This window comes from Durio zibethinus, chromosome 4 (genome assembly GCF_047325235.1).
Source record: "Durio zibethinus cultivar Kanyao isolate XHJ-2024 chromosome 4, ASM4732523v1, whole genome shotgun sequence".
In the NCBI taxonomy this organism is placed as follows: domain Eukaryota; kingdom Viridiplantae; phylum Streptophyta; class Magnoliopsida; order Malvales; family Malvaceae; genus Durio; species Durio zibethinus.
The window spans coordinates 4,691,590-4,707,274 of NC_143165.1; the positions used below are offsets into that span (position 1 = coordinate 4,691,590).

Below are 15,685 nucleotides of genomic sequence, written 5' to 3' on the forward strand. Positions count from 1 at the left end.
AAAAAAAGTATTCAGTTGTATAGGTGATATTGTGCCTAGACATGATATTCACATCATGCATGTTTGTCTAAACCCAATCCAACCTAATAATTCAGGTATCAAATTTTGATATGTCAATTTAATAAATGAGACAACCCATGCTCACCCAGACAAAGTTTTTTGTTAAAAAATATTGCATATTTATTTAATTTTTAATATTTTTGCCTTTATTTTATTAAGGTTTAGTACTCATTTTTTTTTTTAAAAAATTACAAGTGAATATTTAGATTTGGACAGATAATTCGACCTTGAACAAGATTATTCACTTACATAAAAAAAGGAATATTCTAATTTTGAAAATGTCTAAAAAGCTTATACAAACATTTAATTTGAGGTTTTGTTGTTCTTTTTTTATTAGAGTGAAAATTGAGTAAGTGAGATCAAATTTTTGTTTGAATCATTTGGAGATTGAATGAATTTAAATTTAATTCATTTCGAATTGGAACCATTCTGAATTCAAATTGTTTACTTTCAAATAAGATATGATTTGAAAGGTCATTAGGATAAAAGAAAGAGGTTATATTTGATACATTGACAGTGTATATATGTTGTACACTATCAATTAACTAAATGCTATCACTTCATTAATAAAAATTTTTAAAAATTTAAAGGCCCTTAGATAAATATCTTTAAATTTATTCTTGAACATTGTTTGAAAAACTAATTTAATTTTTTAATTTTTATAAAAATTTAATCATAATTTAGAAATTTTAAATTAATTCGATAAATGTATTTATGGATTTCGATAAACTGTTTAATTTTAAAAGCTTAAATTTTGTAAAAGTGAATGTTACTGATGAATAAAAATAATATTCAAAGTCATAACTACAACTAAAAATATTAGGTAAAGAAAATTTTCACTTCAACAACAGTTTTTCATAACTGTTGGTAGCTTATCCATCTGCTGTGGTTCTACAACTGGAAAGGCCAAGATTTGGGAGGAAAAATCCGCCCAACAAGGTTACAAGGTTAAAACTTCAGACAATGGCAGAAGTGGCTCAAAAGCTTGAGCAGTAAGAGGAAGTTATGTGTAGTGTTCAAAAATAAAATTTAAAGATATTTATCTTTGAGGGCTTTTAAAGTTTTAAAATTTTTTAATTAGTGAGGTGGCAATATTTAGTTATTTGATAGTGTATGGTATATATATATATTGACAATGTATTAAATATAATCTTTAAAAAAACATCTTTCTTAAAAACTTTTTTTGGCTACAACTCTTATGAAAAACTTCACAGAACCAATCATGTTTCCTTGGGGCCTAAAGTTGATACCATGGGCCACTCCTATTATCAATCCAGCTCCATATCCCGTTGCAACTATTTTCCAACCAAACTTTAACACAGTTCCGATGCCTTTACCTTCTTCAGATGTCAAAGACGGTGGCATTGAGGCATTAGGATTTTCACATTTTTTCAATAATGGGATTCCACACAATCCTGAATTTCCATCAAACGAATCAATACTGAAAGTACTAAACTGTGTTCCTACGGGTATGGGTCCTTGGAGACAATTATGAGAAACGTTCAAGACTTCGAGGAAAGTAAGTTGAGCCAATTGCTGAGGGATTTGGCCGGAGAGCTTATTTTGAGAAAGGTCCAAAGATTCAAGCTGAGTTAGCTTCCCCAAGCATGATGGAATATGACCAATCAAACCGTTATTTGAAAGGTTAAGTACATGTAGTCCCTTCAAATTCCCAATAGCGTCGGGGATTTGACCATTAAACTTGTTGCTTGATAGATCAATGACAATCAAGAAGTCTGGAATATACTTATATTCCAGTTCAAGGCCTTTATTCGCTAATCTGATCGAGATTGAGTAAGTATAATGATCTGCATTGGCAACTTTCATCGCATTCCAAATACTGAAGTAGCCAAAGGGCAAACTACCTCTTAAACAATTGTTAGAGAGGTTAATAATTCGCAACTTAGAGAATTCATATTTGGTTTGAGGTTTACCTATCACACCATGCAGTCCACTAGATCTCAAAATCAGAACCTTGAGCTCTGAAAGAGAACCCAACCAAGAAGGAAAGGTATCATTCATTTGATTTTTTTCAAGAAGAAGAGCCTCTAGCTGGGTACAATGGATCAGTGATCTTGGTATCTTCCCCTGCAATTGATTTTGACTCAAGTCTATTACCTTCAATGTACATCCCCGTTTGTATGTTTGAGGAATTGCACCGGTAAAGTGGTTGTTCCCAAGATTGAGTACTTCCAGAGAGTTGCCGAGGTTGCCCATACATCTAGGAAGTATTCCACTCAAGTTGTTATTGGACAAATCAAAGACAACAAGAGAAGACAAATTGCATATCGTTGGTGAAATTTCTCCAGTCAATGAGTTGTTTCCAAGATTGAGTACGTACAGAGAGTTGCCGAGGTTGCCCATACATCTAGGAAGTATTCCACTCAAGTTGTTATTGGACAAATCAAAGACAACAAGAGAAGACAAATTGCATATCGTTGGTGAAATTTCTCCAGTCAATAAGTTGTTTCCAAGATTGAGTGCGTACAGAGAGTTGCCGAGGTTGCCCATACATCTAGGAAGTATTCCACTCAAGTTGTTATTGAACAAATCAAAGTAAACAAGAGCAGACAAATTCCATGTCGTTGGTGAAATCTGACCATCTAATTTATTTCCCCTAAGATATAAACGGGAAATTTGGGTCAAATTTCCGAGAGAAGATGGGATTTTCCCAGTTAAATTGGTGTATGACAATCCCAAGTATGTTAACTTGGTTTGTCCACCAATCCAGGACAAGGTTCCATGGTCGAAACTATTGTCGCGAAGGAACAGATGAATAAGTTGGGTAAGATTGGATAAAGAAGAAGGGATCTCCCCACAAAAAAAGTTAAAAGAGAAATCCATAGACATGAGCTGGTTTAGGTTTCCAAGTACTGAAGGTGGAATAGGTCCCGAAAAGTTGTTAAAAGACAGATCGAGATGTCGGAGATCAGTAAGGTTACCAAATGAATATGGTATCTTACCTGAAAAATAGCACCTGCTGATATCCAAATAGTCCAATGACTTGAAGTTTCCAATTGATTCTGGCAGCTGTCCAGAAAAACCTGTGTCTGCAAGGCTTAATTTCAAAAGAGGGTGATTACCCTGAATATCAGGGAAAGATCCAGTAAGTTTCTGATTTGACTGCAAGCTGAGAAACTGAAGACTTGGTAACTCAAAAATTCCTGTGGGAAACTCACCACGCAAGTCACAATTTGATAAATTTAAAGTTTTCAATGAAGAAAAATTTGCTAAGATACTAGGTACCGACGAAGAAATTCTTACTTCAGGAAGATCAAGTTCACTAAGATTGCCTAATTTCTCAAGCAGAGACCTCAAGCCTGGCTTCCGAAGCCTTAATGAGTTTCTTGACAGATCAAGGAGCTCTAGTTCTGACAGCTGCAAGATTTCTGCCGGACTTGACCGGAGAAGACGGAGTAAGAGAGGTTTAGGAATGTCAGTCTTGAGAGATTTCTGATCTCTGAAGGAATTTCAGAATTATCGAAGTCATTGTCTGCAAGATTAAGCCGTTGAAGGTGAAAAAGGCGGAAGAGGCCGCTGCTGGAATAGATTGAACCATAGAGAAAACTGCTACTAAGGTCAAGGGCGACTACATGACCAGTGCTATTGTCACAGTCGACCCCCTCCCATGAACAACAATCACCACTTTCCGCCTCCATTTTCCAGGATTCAGTTTTCGGATAGGCATCAGGACTACTCGAGGCAGAGTTATTGATGAGAAAGCATTCCTTGAACTGCAACAACGCTGAGCGCTCGTCACGGTGACACAGTGGCTGCAGTGAAAAAACAAGAAAAAACGGTGAAAGTAAATAAAGCAAGCTCATTGAAATGGAGAGATACAAAGCTGAGCCCATAACAATAATAATATCCCAATTGTCTACGTCCGAAACTCTTGGATGTGCAATGAAAATCATCAGTGAAGTGGCCATTTATAGGGAACTTATTGTTGATAAACTCAACAACTGCAACAACAGTCAAACTTTGAGGTCGTTTGACGGAAGACTTGAACAGTAAATCTATTGTTTTAACAGTCAAACTTTGAAGTTGTTTGCCGGAAGACTTGTACAGTGAAATCATTCTTTCCATATATTTATTTCCATCAACTTTGTCCAAGATTCCAAAAGGCAATTGTGAGACCTGCAAATTGCAATTTGCTTTAGCAAAAACATATGCTGTTAAATTACTCGAGGTTAGGTCGGAAGCCATAAATCAATTAAGTTTTAACTTAAATAAATATATAATCAAATAAAAAATCATCTACCTAAAAAAAATAATTTAATGTGAATGGACAATCTATATGCCAATATCACCGAGGAGAGAAAAGATAAACTAATTATAAAAAGTTACAAATACATCATCAAAAATCTATCAAAGCTCACAACCAATATTCATGAATCATCTCAATATTTTTAGTCTTATTGAATATTGTTAATCCCAGACAAACATTCAAACATATCTATGGACCCTCTTCTTTTCCTCTAATCTTATGAAATTCAATCAACCAAAAATACACACTCACGAGAACTCTTTTAGTCTCATCAGTGTCTACCCAAAAATTCCTACAAATCGATTATATCTTTTTTTATGCATAACCTTGTATATTAAGACTCTCCCTATTTATATGACTTCTAATTTACCTATAAAAAATCTACTTGCTCTTAAAATTCTTTTGTTTCAAGTTTTTTTATCTTTCAAATAATATCTAACCAATCACAAAAAAACCTCAAACCATTTTTTATCATTTTACTCAATATTCCCAACACTTGGATGAAACATGAAGAATCTATATATTTACATTTCAGTCCGAAAGATAGAGAAAGTGATTGTTCATAATCCATAAGTCTCCCCTAATTAGATCATTTCAAAGTCTTCAACTTTTGTGTATTTCAAGGTGAAACAACTTTTAATTATATAAGATTGTCAAAGAAAATTGATAGACGTAGTAGGTTTCGTGTTCCCATTGCTAAAGTAGCAACATAACTTGATTAAATGCAGCATAGTAATTAGCAATAATTTACCCCAAAAAAAGAAGACTTTTAGTCAAGAAAACCAAATCATTATGTTGGAAAAGCAGGAAAAAAAAAAGCGTTAACTTATTTACTTTCTTTTTGCTATTTATGAGATTCAAAGAACTGCTAACAACATTTTTTACTACATATCTTTCATCTAAATTTCTCTTTTGTATATACCCTTATGAAGCTTTTTGCTTAATGAAAAAGTAAAAATAAATTTTTTTATTTTAATGTTTCAGTAGATATAGACGAAATAATTTTATACTTCAAGTTCAATGAATTGATAAAAATGAAAAAAGAAAAAAAAGGTTAGTGAAATTTTAGCAAACTATGTAAGATATTTTTTGGTCCGCAGGAAGTTAAAGTTTGTGAATATGGAAAGAGATTGTAAGTACTGAAATTCAAATTTCATGTTTACTGGATGCCACCTCTTAAGTGTGACTATTTGAATAAAATATTTAAGACTTGGTGTCAATAGAAATAGACAAAGAAAATTTGTTAATCGTTTTCTAACATGCTTTCTACTTCATTTCATCCTTTTCTAAAAGGGTGAGAAGAGATGTGAAATGTGAAAGAAATATTTAAAGTATTTCGAAAAATAAAAAGTTTATCATGAATAACGTGTTTAGTAAATGTGTTCAAGGACAGAAGAATTGACCAAATTTGTAGACTTGACTAGTGGTGGATTGGAAAAATGAGAAGGGAGTCATGAATAACGTGTTTAATGAATGTGTTCAAGGGCAGAAAAATTAACCAAATTTGAAGACTTGGTTGGTGGTGGATTAGAAAAATGAGAAGGGAATCATGAATAACATGTTTGATGAATGTGTTCAAGGGCAGAAGATTTAACCAAATTTGTAGACTTGACTAGTGGTGGATAGGAAAAATGAGAAGAGAATCGTGAATAGCGTGTTTAATAAATGTCTTCAAGGGCAGAAAAATTCACCAAAATTTGTAGACTTGGCAAGTGGTGTTTATGGATCAAATTGAGTCCCATCAAATCCGATCAATTTTTTAAAGTTCAATTCGATTCGCCTTTTGGACTCAATAGATATGAAAATTTCAAAATATGTATTAAAATATTAAAATTTATAAAATACCAATATTATAATATTTTTAAATAATTTTTGAATTGAAATTAGATTCAAAATAAAAAATAATCATTTAATGTCTTGAATCGGACCAAACCCGAGCTTGAAAATTTTCGTTCTGGGTTCGATTTGAATCATGTACCTTTAGGCCAAACAATTAATTTAACTCCAAAACAAGTGTAGATTAAGTCTGAATATATTATTTTATTAATATAATTATTTTCAAATTATTAGTCCAAAAAATAATTTTTAATATGTTAATAAATGTTGTGGAAATGGGTGGGTAAGGTGGGGATCAAGCTTGAGTTTATAAGATATAAGCACAATTGTTTTGGTATATGCACGAATGTTAGAAATTTAACATTGTTGAATGAAAATTAAGTTGTTACTTAGAATGTATAATTATGTATTATCATCATAAATACTTAAAAAATTTTAAATAAAATATAACAAGTTTTCAATTTTACCATTTTGCATTCCGACAAACTTAATCTTGTATGAATTTTATTTTTGTGAAATGATTGACTTGCTCTCCATTATATATACATACCTAACCAATTATGGAATTTCATGAAATTTGTGAACAGTCAATTTTGTTAGAAATTTTTAGATGAGGGGATTTTTTCTGAATTTTTTCCCCAAGGGTTGAATAATTTAAGAAAATTGCATAATATAGGGATTTTTTATTAACTTTTAGTAATAAATAAAAATTATAAAATTGTGGTTATAAAAAAATAATTAGAAAACATTTTATCTAAATTTTAAAATGCCAATTTTCTTAAATATTTCTAAGTAATTTATGTGACCTTGCCAAAGTGTTTACACAACTAATTTTGTCTGAGCATGTTTCAATCAATCACGATGCTTTAAATTTTGAAAACAAGTTCTTGTCAAAGATTTTTAAGTTTTACAAATATTTTCAAGATGTTTTAGTAAGTTGATTTTTAAGTTGACGCAAGAAAAATAACAAAAATTAAAAAAAAAATCCAAAGTGAAATTAAAAGTCAATTTAATCAAACTTGTTCAAATATGGTTGTTTAGGTCAAAGATGGCTCAAATTTAGGTCATTTTGGGCAAACTGAACCAAGTTATCAGGTTTTTGAAGATATAAAAACAAATTTTGAGTTTTGAACAAAATAAGCATTTTGACCAAAATATCCTTGATGTGGTCTAGATCAAAGTTGGTCAAAATAGGTCCAATTTACTTATATTTGGTCAAGTTTGTAAAAGCTTAATGTTTAGAAAGAAAATCCTTGAAAAAACTGAATTTTTGGTAAAAATAACCAAAATACCCCTATAAACACCCTATTTGATCCAAACCTCAACCAATTGAGCTTGGCTCAATAGAGTCCAACTATTAGGCCCAATTACTCATTATTTTATGTTTTATTTATTTTATTTATTTATTTTTTGGTTTTTTCTTCTGTTGATTATTCATTTGTTCTTTGTTTATCTTTGATTTTTCATTTTTTTAGTTGATTTATTTTAGCTTTTTTTGGTATTATCAAATTAGGTAATAATGGTGTTAATAAATAATTAAAAAAGGTAAAAAAATAATGATGAATAGTTTGCCATGAATTGGTGTGGTATAATTTGTAGTAGATAAATATTATGATTGGTGATAATACAAAATCTTGCTAAAGGAGGATTCATTGTTAATCAGAAACTCTGTTGATTGTCTCTTATAAATACAGCCCTGATTGAAAGTAAAACGAGGGGAGAAACACAAAATACCCACAAAAATAGAGATTAAGGAGGGACACAAAAATTAGAGAAAAAAAAACACACAAAAAGTTGCTAGAAAGTGAAAATTTTTTAGGAAATTTTTAGGTTAAAAAAATTTTTTTTTGAAAATTTTTTGAAAAATTTTCAGATTCTAATGAAATTTTATGGTGAGTTTGAAGTTTCTAGAGACTTTCTAGCAACATTTCCAAATTCTGGCAAGTTTTCCAGTATTCAATGAGAGATTTTCAAACACCGATGAACTTTCAATCAAATTCCGATGAATAAAACTAGATTTTGACAAGATTTTCTAGAATTCAGTGAATATTCGACCAGTGTTCTTAGGATTCTAGAGACAAAATGAGAGAAAAAGGGAAAAAGAGAAAGAGAAAGTAGAGGAAGTCTGAGCTAAAAGATTGAATTTTGGCTTTTATAGTTAGTCAAAGTGGCATTGTTTTGAGGATTAAATGAGTTTAAAGATCCGCGTGTTTTTCTTTATATTGATCCAACCTGAGTGCCAACCTGCTTTTCGACTCATGTCCCAGCCCTGGGTTCCAGTTGAGCCAAGCCACTTCTTAAGCTACTTCAACAGCCTATCCTCCCTGTAGTCGAGCCAAATCCACTAGCCGAGTCGAGTCATTTTTTGTTTTTGGTATTTTTTTATTTATCTATTTATTTCTTTATTTTTTTATTTGTTTTCTTAAGTATTGTGTCTGATTAAATTTTAGAAAAATAAAAATATAAAATATAAATAAAATTTTTTGAGAATAAATATTAATTATCCCATGATGGAATTTTCAAAAATTTCAAATGTTAAATTTTTATAAAATTTTCAGGTGAATTTTTTTTAAAAATTTGCCCAAAATAATGGAATAATTTAGATAAAGTTTCAATAAAAATGATTAATATTTATTTTCAATTTTAAAAAAATAATAATAAACTATAAAAGAGAAAAAATATAAAAATAAAAAAAAACTTTAATAAAAATTTTTGGAATTAAGTACTAATTACACAAGGATGATATTCTTAAAAATTTCAAATGGTAAATTCTCTAAGAAAACTCGATGTAAAAAATTTCTCTAAATTTACCCCAAATTGTAGAATAATTTAGATAAAATTTCAATAAAAATAATTATATTTTTTCCTAATTAAAAAAAATTTTAAATTGTCCCAAATAGAGAAAAATTTAGAAATCCGAAAACAAAAAAAAAAAAGAGAAAATTTTAAATTAACTCAAATGGAGGAAAAATTTTAAAATAAAAAAAAATCTAAACTATCCCAAACAGTAGAAAATTTAGAAATAAAATAAAAATAAAAATAAATTATAATGACGAAATTCTTAGTAATTACAAATTGTTGATTGTCTAAAAAATTTTTAGGTAAGAAGGTATTTCTAATTTTGACCAAAATGGTAGATGAATTAGATATATTTTTAATAAAAAAATCAAAATGAAAAATGATTAACTTTTTTTTCAATGACGGAGCCTCTTCAAAAACACAAATGGGATTTTTGAATACTTAAGAAAATATTTGTAGGAGTTCTGCTAGATTGATGGAGAATCTTAAGAATTATTTTTAATATTCAACATAAAAATTAAAATCATTAGAATCAAGACCTTAGGATAATTTAAAATAAAATGGTACTATCCTTTGGATGAGCATATGAGGGTGCTATAACCTTTCTCATATATAACCAAACTCTTGAACCCTGTTCTAGTTAGTAAACCTAAACCTATTCTTTTAGAGACCCTTAGTCAAGCCTAGGAACTCCTTAAAAGGATAGATTCATTAGGTGACCAGTCTCACCTAGTTAAAAAAGATTGGTGGTACTCTTTTTATTAAATCTAGCTATAGATTTTTGAATCTATATATTATGACAACCCCATTTGTCAAACTTGGTTAAACTTGGGTCAACTTTTGGAATTTGTGATTGATGAGAACTATTAAGACTTGATATTAATAAAATTATGATTTGGGGTCCTTAAAAGTCATGTTAGATCTCAAAGAAGAGATGAAAGTATAAAAATGTCTTTTAAGCGCATTTTCGTAATTTAGCCTTATAGAATTCCTTTTTGGCGAAAAGATCTAGATTATGACCAGGGATTATTTAATGAATTTTGGTTCAACAAAATTACAAAAATCATCATTAAATCACAAATTCAAGAGAAAAGGCATGAAAAAGACATTTAATCACTAATAAGGGGTAGTTTGGTAACCTTGCATGTTATCAATGGACACCTCTGCATGTTTTTAGAAGATGTGCTATTATTTCTTTGAAGCCATACAATTTGAGGCTAAAAAGATCCAAAGGCCCTCATTGGAAGCCTTACACACCAAGTTTGAAGAAAAAGACAAAAGAGCTACTACACTTTGATCCAATGGTTAAGAGAGATACTTTAGCTCTTTAAATTGACATGCATGAGGCTATAAGGATCCTTTTTTCCAAGAACCAAAAATCCACCATTAAAAAAAGTTTTGAAAAAAATGTTTTTTAGGTAGTTTTCTTACTTTTCATGCCTTTTTCATCTTTATCCATGAAGTTCTTTTCATTCCTCTAATGGTTTGTTGGCTACCATTATGTGTTTTAATGAGTTTTTGGTGATGCAATCTTATGATTATGGTTTACTTGCTTTGCAATTATCTGCCACATGATTTTTATTTTAAAAATGGTTTTCTTCAATTATTTATTTTGGTACTTTGTTATTTGTTTGTTAAATGTTGTTATTAATAAAAATGGTTTTTTAAATATGCTTTTCAAAGTATATGTTGAAAATTTTCAAAAAAAAAAAGAAATAGTATTGTAGGAATTTTCTAAGTATTTGATGAAATAAAAATATGGTCTCTTATCATGTTTCCCAAGTTTTTGTAAAATTATTTGTATAATAGCCTAATTGCATTCTTCATTTGCAAGTAGCTTAATTTCATGATTAGCACTTAATTATCATAAGCATTCGTATGAGAAAAAGTGAGAATTATGCTAATTAAACTTATTTCAAAAGTCTACTTAAATATTGAAGACTTATGAAGAGGTTTTAATTATCATTACTACTACTTTTTCTATCCTTAAAACCTAAACTTACCTAAAATCCTAGGTCAAACCCTAAATCTTAGCTCAAACTCTAACCTTAAAACCTAACCTACCTAAAACCCTAGTTAAACCCTAAACCTAAGTCAAACCACAAACTTCTACAAAATCATAAAATTACTTGAAACCCTAAGCTCTCCTAAAACCTCAAAACCTAACCCTAATCCATACTGCATTCATGTGCATTTTCAATTGGCATTTATATTATTTAGTTTATTGTATTCATGTGTTCTTTTGTTGGCACTTTATTTAATTTGTTGCATTCATGTGTATTTTATTATTTTATTGCAATTAATGGTTTTTAAAAAGGTAAAGAAATGTTTTAAAAATAAAATAAAATAATATTTTAAGTAAAAATAATTCTTGAAACCTTATCTTAGTAGGATTCTCAACAATTATTTTTTTATAAAGAATATTATCTTCATTTAGATGGATTATCATGGAAATCTCAATGTAAAGAAATATTTTTGAAATTCCACCTAGTTAATGGGGGAGTTTAGAAAATATTCCCATACAAAATATTTTCATTTTATTCCAAAATAAAATGATTTGCACTTTCAAGGAAATAAAAAAAAAAAAAAGAGATTTTGTGTAAATAAATGAAATTTAAGGAATTATTTTTAGATATTAAAGTTAAGATCATTTTTATCAAAACTTAAGGATAACAAGCTAAATCCAACTCTATTTTCGAGGATCTAAATTATCTTTTTGATAAATTTTAAATTAGTTTTAGAGTTTTAGAAAAAAAATAAAATTTTTAGATAACCAGTCATATCTATTAAAAAAAAAATTGGTAGTAGTTCCTTATTTTGAATTTTAAATTTTTTGTCCTACGATTGGGTTATTGGATTTGCACATTGCGATATAAATCATTATAGCTAATGATATTATTTCATATTCAAAATAAAAGAATGCAACATTCCATATATGAGCAATAATTTTTAGAAATAACATTAATCTATAATGAGTTATTTATAATTAAACTAAAAAATCCAAGTATATTATTATAAACTCTCCTTTGGGCAGAAAATGTGATATATAGTAAGTATTTTCACATGAAACCAATATGAGAATATTTTAGTTTTTGAAAAGCTTATCTCTCTTGGGCAAATAGATCTTTTAAATCAATGTATCTTTAATCATAATGCTTCAAATCACTCCAAATTACCAAACCTAATAACTCTAAATTACCAAACATAATAACTCCATTTGTGCAGACAATTAAATAACTTAATTTGAAAATACTCTTACTCCTATACATGAGAAAATCTTGTAAATTTCAATAAGTAAACCACTTTGACAGTCAAGCACCCACATTAACTAAATGTATAGTCTCACACTAAGAAATTTAGATTGTTCATATTTATAGTTTTTGCGTACTTTTTTTTTGCTAAATCGGTATGATTTTATTAATGTATTAAAGATATTTCGAAAGAGAGAATTGAACTCTTTTCCATTACACACCAAACACAGTCCATCACCCCTATTCTACACCACAATCCATCCATTACATACAAAAAAAAAAAAAAGAAAAACAGCAGAACTGTCCGGACAAGTTGCAGCAAAACAATCCTAAATACCATCTTAGAAAGGGAACCCTTGAAAGGCAGTAATCAGCTACATATGTTCCCCACAGTCAAACTACCACCAGGCCATAAACATATCTAATCTCTTCACCCCTGCTTTGGCCAATAAGTCAGCCATCCCATTTGCCTTTTTATATACATTTGTCATTGTTACTTTTCCCATCTCTTGTATCAACATTTCAATGGATTGGAATATCTGCCATAATCTCCATGGTCTATCTTCCACCTTTTGACACCGGTTCACTGCTATTTTGGAGTTTAATTCAATGATCAGACCACTTTTGTTTTTCCATTCAGTCTTACAAAACACTTCCAAAGCAGTTTTAATAGCCATCAATTCTGCTATATTAGAGTCTCGAATCCCTACTGGTCCAGAAAACAACACCACGACATGCCCTTCATCATTTCTCAATACTCCACCACACCCTGCAGGTCCTGGCTTTCCTCTTGCGTCCCTGTCCATATTAAACTTCAAGAAGCCAACTGGTGGAGGGTACCATTGAGTACATGGTTTGCTTTTTCTCTTTAGATTCGATGCCACACGCTTTTCTGGGTTTTTCCACCACCGTTCTTCCATGATGATGTTTTCTCTAATAGCTTTAATACACGAGTGCCCGCAACTTTACTAAAAAAATTAACTTCTCCAATGACACACTTTTCTGCTTAAAAACCATTTCATTTCTTGCTTGCCACAGCATCCACAGAACAGTAGCAACTGATATTAGCCACCATGATTTTCGCATTCCAGTAAATAAAACATCAAAACAATTTGTCAGAAACAATCCAAGGGAATGAGGCTGACACCATGGAATTCTCCAACATTTTCAATTTAACCCAGAACTTGTCCACCCAAGGACAGTTAAACAGTACATGATCTGTACATTCTTCTACTCTTTTGCACCAGGGACATAAACATTGTGTTTCAGAAAGTGGGATACCCCTGATTTTCAAAAGCTTTTTTATTGGTGTCCTATCCAAAACTACCAACCAAATAAAGCATTGCACTTCAGGGGGTATTTTAATTTGCCACCACTTGCACATCTCACCAGCAAAGGATGGTTCAAGTAAAGAGTTCATAATTTCCGTGTCCTTTTTCTCCGAGAACTTACCTTCTGAGTCATATTCCCACACTATCTTACCTCTTATTGTAAGCCGCAAAAATATACCTCCCAGCCTTGAACACGTATCATTAAGCATGTTCTTCTCCCATTCTAACAGTTCACGTCTGAAATAGTTCTGCCATTCATGATGCCTTAATCTGTCATTTACTGAGTAATCTGCCACCTTAGCAAATCTGTCCAATGCCAGAATAAATAACCGGGGGAACATCTCCTTTAAAGGTTTATCCGTTACCCATCTATCTAACTAGAACAAAATATCCCCTCCATTACCAACTGCCCATCTGCAAGAATTATTTCCAGCTAGTATATTAACTTGTTGCTCTAATGTTAACGCAATCACCTCTCTCCATACTACAGACATGTTCCTCAAGTTTGAATTCGACGGTATCCATTTCTGGTCACTCTCTCCATATTTTGCCACCACAACTTTTCTCCACAGTGGTTCATTCTCGTTGGTATACCTCTACCACCATTTCGCTAGAAGTGCATGATTTTTAATTTGCAAATTCTGGACCCCCAAAGCTCTGTACCTTCTTGGTAGACATACTTTTGACCATTTAACATTTTGGAATCTTCTTCTGCAAATTACACCATCCCCAAAGAAACTTCCTTCTTATCATATCAATCTTTCTAATCACACCTGCAGGAGCTTTAAAAATAAACATATAATATAATGACAAAGCTGACAATACGGGTTATTGGGAGTAACTCTTCCACCAAACGACAATACTTTCCTCTTCCATAAAGCTAGCTTTTGTTGGCATCTTTCGATTACAAGGTCCCACATAGCTAATCTTCTTGGATTTATACCAAGAGGAACCCCCAAGTACTTGATTGGTAAAACACCCCTTTCACAGCCGAATTTGGTAGCCATTTCCAGTAGTCTATCCTCCACTACTCTTACTCCAAACATAACAGACTTTCGCCTATTTAACTTGAGTCCAGATACCAGATCAAAACATTGCAGTAATTTTTTAACATTCTCCACTGTTTCCCCCTCAGCTTTCATGAGTAAGACTGTGTCATCTGCAAATTGTAAGTGAGATATTGAGAGCTCATTACAACAGAATTTTATGCCTTTGAATAAATTCAAATCCTTTGCTTTCACCAACATCAAGTGCAATGCTTCAGTGGCCAATAGAAATAGAAAGGGGATAAGGGATCCCCTTGTCTTTGTCCACACTCCAAACAAATCTGATTTGTAGAAGATCCATTTACCAAAATTGCCACCCTTGCTGTAGAAACACATTCTCTGATCCATCCCCTCCAAGTTGCTCCAAACCCCATTTGTTCCATCACATTGTCCAGAAGGATTCACGAGACACAGTGATAAGCCTTTTCAAAGTCAAGTTTTATAATAATGCCAACTTCAGCCCTCCTGTTGTCGCTTTCCAACGAATCTATTACCTCATTTGCCAGAAGAATCCTATCCAATATCTGTTTCCTTGCCTCAAAAGCACTCTAAGTATCACTTAGTAGATCAACTATCACTCCTTTTAGCCTTTTAGACAATACTTTTGCCAGAATCTTGTACAAAGAGTTGACCAGACTTATAGGCCTATAGTCCTTCAGCCCCACTAGATTTTCCCCTTTCGGAACAAGAGTCATGAAAGATGAATTGGTGCCTATTTCTAATCTACCGGTCCGTCGGGACTCCTTCAAGAACTCCATCACTTCTTCTCTAACTATGTTCAATCCTTTCTTAAAGAAATAAAAGTTGAAGCCGTCCGGTCCTCGTGCCTTCGATCCATCACAGAGCATCCGAATCCTGTAAAGACAGCCTCTTAAACGGGATATTAATAGTAACATGCCGATCTATTGATTCTGTTTTAAAGTGGTCCTTATAGAATTCCCAAACCAACCATTTCACATCTTTTGGGTTCGAAACCCAGACACCACTTTTCCCCAACCTAGGGATAACGTTTCTCTTCGCCCTTACCTTAGCATTGCTATGAAAGAATCTCAAGTTACTATCCCCTTCTTTCAACCACAAAGCTCTGGATTTTTG

General features: G+C 31.5%; 1 protein-coding gene and 1 pseudogene across 2 annotated transcripts; both read right to left on the reverse strand.

Moving 5' to 3' along the window:
• Positions 1-1,207: 1,207 nt before the first annotated feature.
• LOC111288715 (uncharacterized) lies at positions 1,208-4,182 on the reverse strand (annotated as a pseudogene). Its single transcript, XR_016341376.1, has 2 exons — positions 2,402-4,182; positions 1,208-2,281 (listed from the first exon to the last, which is right to left on the reverse strand). The product of XR_016341376.1 is annotated as an uncharacterized LOC111288715 (transcript).
• Positions 4,183-13,315: 9,133 nt separating this feature from the next.
• LOC149519050 (uncharacterized) lies at positions 13,316-14,938 on the reverse strand. Its single transcript, XM_089758907.1, has 2 exons — positions 14,370-14,938; positions 13,316-13,850 (listed from the first exon to the last, which is right to left on the reverse strand). Exons 1-2 carry the CDS (start codon positions 14,936-14,938, stop codon positions 13,316-13,318), a joined length of 1,104 nt encoding a protein of 367 aa, XP_089615033.1.
• Between the last annotated feature and the right edge of the window lie 747 nt (positions 14,939-15,685).